The sequence below is a fragment of the Tupaia chinensis genome, unplaced genomic scaffold (genome assembly GCF_000334495.1).
Source record: "Tupaia chinensis unplaced genomic scaffold, TupChi_1.0 Scaffold140665_1, whole genome shotgun sequence".
Lineage (NCBI taxonomy): Eukaryota > Metazoa > Chordata > Mammalia > Scandentia > Tupaiidae > Tupaia > Tupaia belangeri.
In genome coordinates this window covers 101-2611 of record NW_006200536.1, presented here as the reverse complement: position 1 = coordinate 2611, position 2511 = coordinate 101, and the positions used below count along the sequence as shown (strand labels likewise).

The following is a 2511-nucleotide window of genomic DNA, read 5'->3' as shown; positions in this document are numbered from 1 at the left end:
TAAACTCACCCTTTCCTTTGCTGATGGCTTCATATACATGAAGACACAGCTGCCATAAGTGATAGAGACAACCACCATGTGGGAGGAGCAGGTAGAAAAGGCCTTTGTTCTTTGCTGAGCAGAAGGAAATTTTAGAATGGTTTTGATGATGTATGTGTAAGAGAGGACCACTAACAACAACGTGACAACAAGTGTCACCACAGCTAAAACAAAAGACATCAATTCTATCACACGTGTATCTGTGCAAGAGATCTGCAAGATAGGTGAACTGTCACAAAGGAAATGATCAATAGTTTTGGAAGCACAGAAATCCAACTTGAGCCCCATGACTAATGGGGGGAAGATGATTAGAAATCCAGTTACCCAAGAGCTGAGTACAAGTCGATAGCACACTTTGCTGTTCATAACGATTGGGTAATGCAGTGGTTTGCAGATGGCAACATAGCGATCATAGGACATGGCAGCCAGGAGGTAAAATTCTGTAACTCCTAATAAAAGGAAAAAGAATAATTGTGCTGCACAGCTACTGTAGGAAATTGTTCTGTCTCCTGTTAGAATGCTTATTAAGAATCGTGGGATGCAGACGGTTGTGAATGAAATTTCTAAGATTGAAAAATTTTGGAGGAAGAAATACATTGGCGTCTTGAGACGGGGATCCAGAAATGTGAGGAGGATGATAATTAAGTTTCCCATTGTGCTCAAGATGTAGTTGGAAAATAAAAACAGGAAAATCACAATTTGTAACAGAGGGTCATCTGTCAATCCAAGCAGAATAAACTCTATCTCCTTTGACTGGTTCTTCATTTCTATTTTGCCCTATAAACTTACAGAATAAGATATTCCTTCATTCTGAGTTGTTAAACGTTCTATTTCCACAAATATTTTTACAAATCAGCTTCAAGTTTGTCAAAATCAGCATATCTTCCAGGTCATCTTTCATCTTTGAGAATGTTGATTTGTCAAAGCTGAGAAAATCCTAGTTACCACTTTACAAGAGACTTATCAAATATAGTTCCACAATTTAGTTAGCATTAATCTATTTATTTTAATTTTCAAATATTTTGTCCTCATATGCTCTTTATATATTTAATATTTTCAAATTTCTGATTTTAGCTAGTTCATGAGTAATTTTTAAGATATTTGTTCATTTATATTTATTTCCACTTCATATTTAATCAATCATATCTGTTTAGTTATCATCAGAGACCTCCTAGTTCCTATATATGTGTGTGTGTGTGTGTGTGTTTATGTATACACACACGTATGAGTATGTGTATATTTATACATACACACACATATGTATATGTGTATATGTATATACACACATATGCATATATATGTGCATTGGGGGGTTCCATTTCATATTTCTTTTCCTTTTTTCTTTCTGTTTTTTCTAGATCCATTTGCATTCCTAGTCATATGCTTTATTTATGGCCTTTAGTTATAACATTTATGTAGTTTTTCAATACATTATTTACAATTCTTCAATTCTATATTATAGAAATAAAGCAAACAAAAAACTAAAGTTGGTGTTTTATGTTTTATCTTCTTTTTTCCTTTATTCTATTTATTATGTTTCATATATCATTTTGTTCATAGGATGAAATCTTCTAAAAGTATATGGAAAATCTGTATCTCACAGAAGAAATCTATGTATGGATTAAAATGTTTTAAGCACCAAAACAACTCATTATTTTTCATAAATTTCTTTAATCCCCCTTGTATCTTTTTACGTTTAATGTGAAAAAAATTAAGTTTTTTGCCATGGGGCACATACAGTTGCAGTAGAGTAGCAGAGACAGTAAGAGGGAAAATGAAGAATCATCACACAAGCGAATGATAACTCCACAATCCCTTTTCCATTCTCCGTTGGGATTTTGAACATGCACACACACGTGTCCTGTGTGATCTTCAAGCTGCCAGGTCTGGGATTCAAATCATGGTTGTGTATGAGGAGGTTCAGTGTCTTAGCAGCCATACTACCATTTTAAAATGTTTGAAAGTGTGGGACCAGCAGTTGCCATAATGGCTATGTCGTTGGACTCCCATGTAGTCGACTCTGGTTCAAGTTCCAGACCCGATGGCTTAATCTCACACTGGGCGTGTGTGCATGCATACCCAAGATCCTAGAATGGAAGAGAGGGGGTTGGGGCATGGCCATGCGCACGGGGGGGTGGGGGGGGTGGGTGATTTCTTGCTTTCTGTCTCAGTCTTTCTGATGAGCACACACGCCTTATAGCAAAAACCTCTCAAAAAAAAAGTTCAAAAGTGTAAATCTTGTCATTTATGGGCATTACAGTTGTATTTTATAGTTACTAATCATAATTTTTTGTGTGTAAAAATATGCTTCTTGGGATCAGTGGGTGGTATGTTTCTTAAGGCCTGGTAACCCCCACATGGTCTACTACAGTTTGAAACCCAGGCTTGGTGGTTTGCTTTCTTATTTTTTTCTCTCTCTCTCTCTATGTCTCTCTCTGGTCAACTTAAAAAACCACAAATAAACAAATAAAG

The 2511-nt window shown here is 35.9% G+C and overlaps 1 protein-coding gene across 1 annotated transcript; it reads right to left on the bottom strand.

The window, feature by feature from the left end:
• Positions 1-6: 6 nt before the first annotated feature.
• Positions 7-804, bottom strand: LOC102495404 (olfactory receptor 6C6-like; the record flags this gene model as incomplete). The annotated part of the gene is made up of 1 exon (XM_006162815.1): positions 7-804. A coding segment is annotated over exon 1 (798 nt), but the record flags the coding sequence as incomplete, so codon positions are not given.
• Positions 805-2511: the final 1707 nt, after the last annotated feature.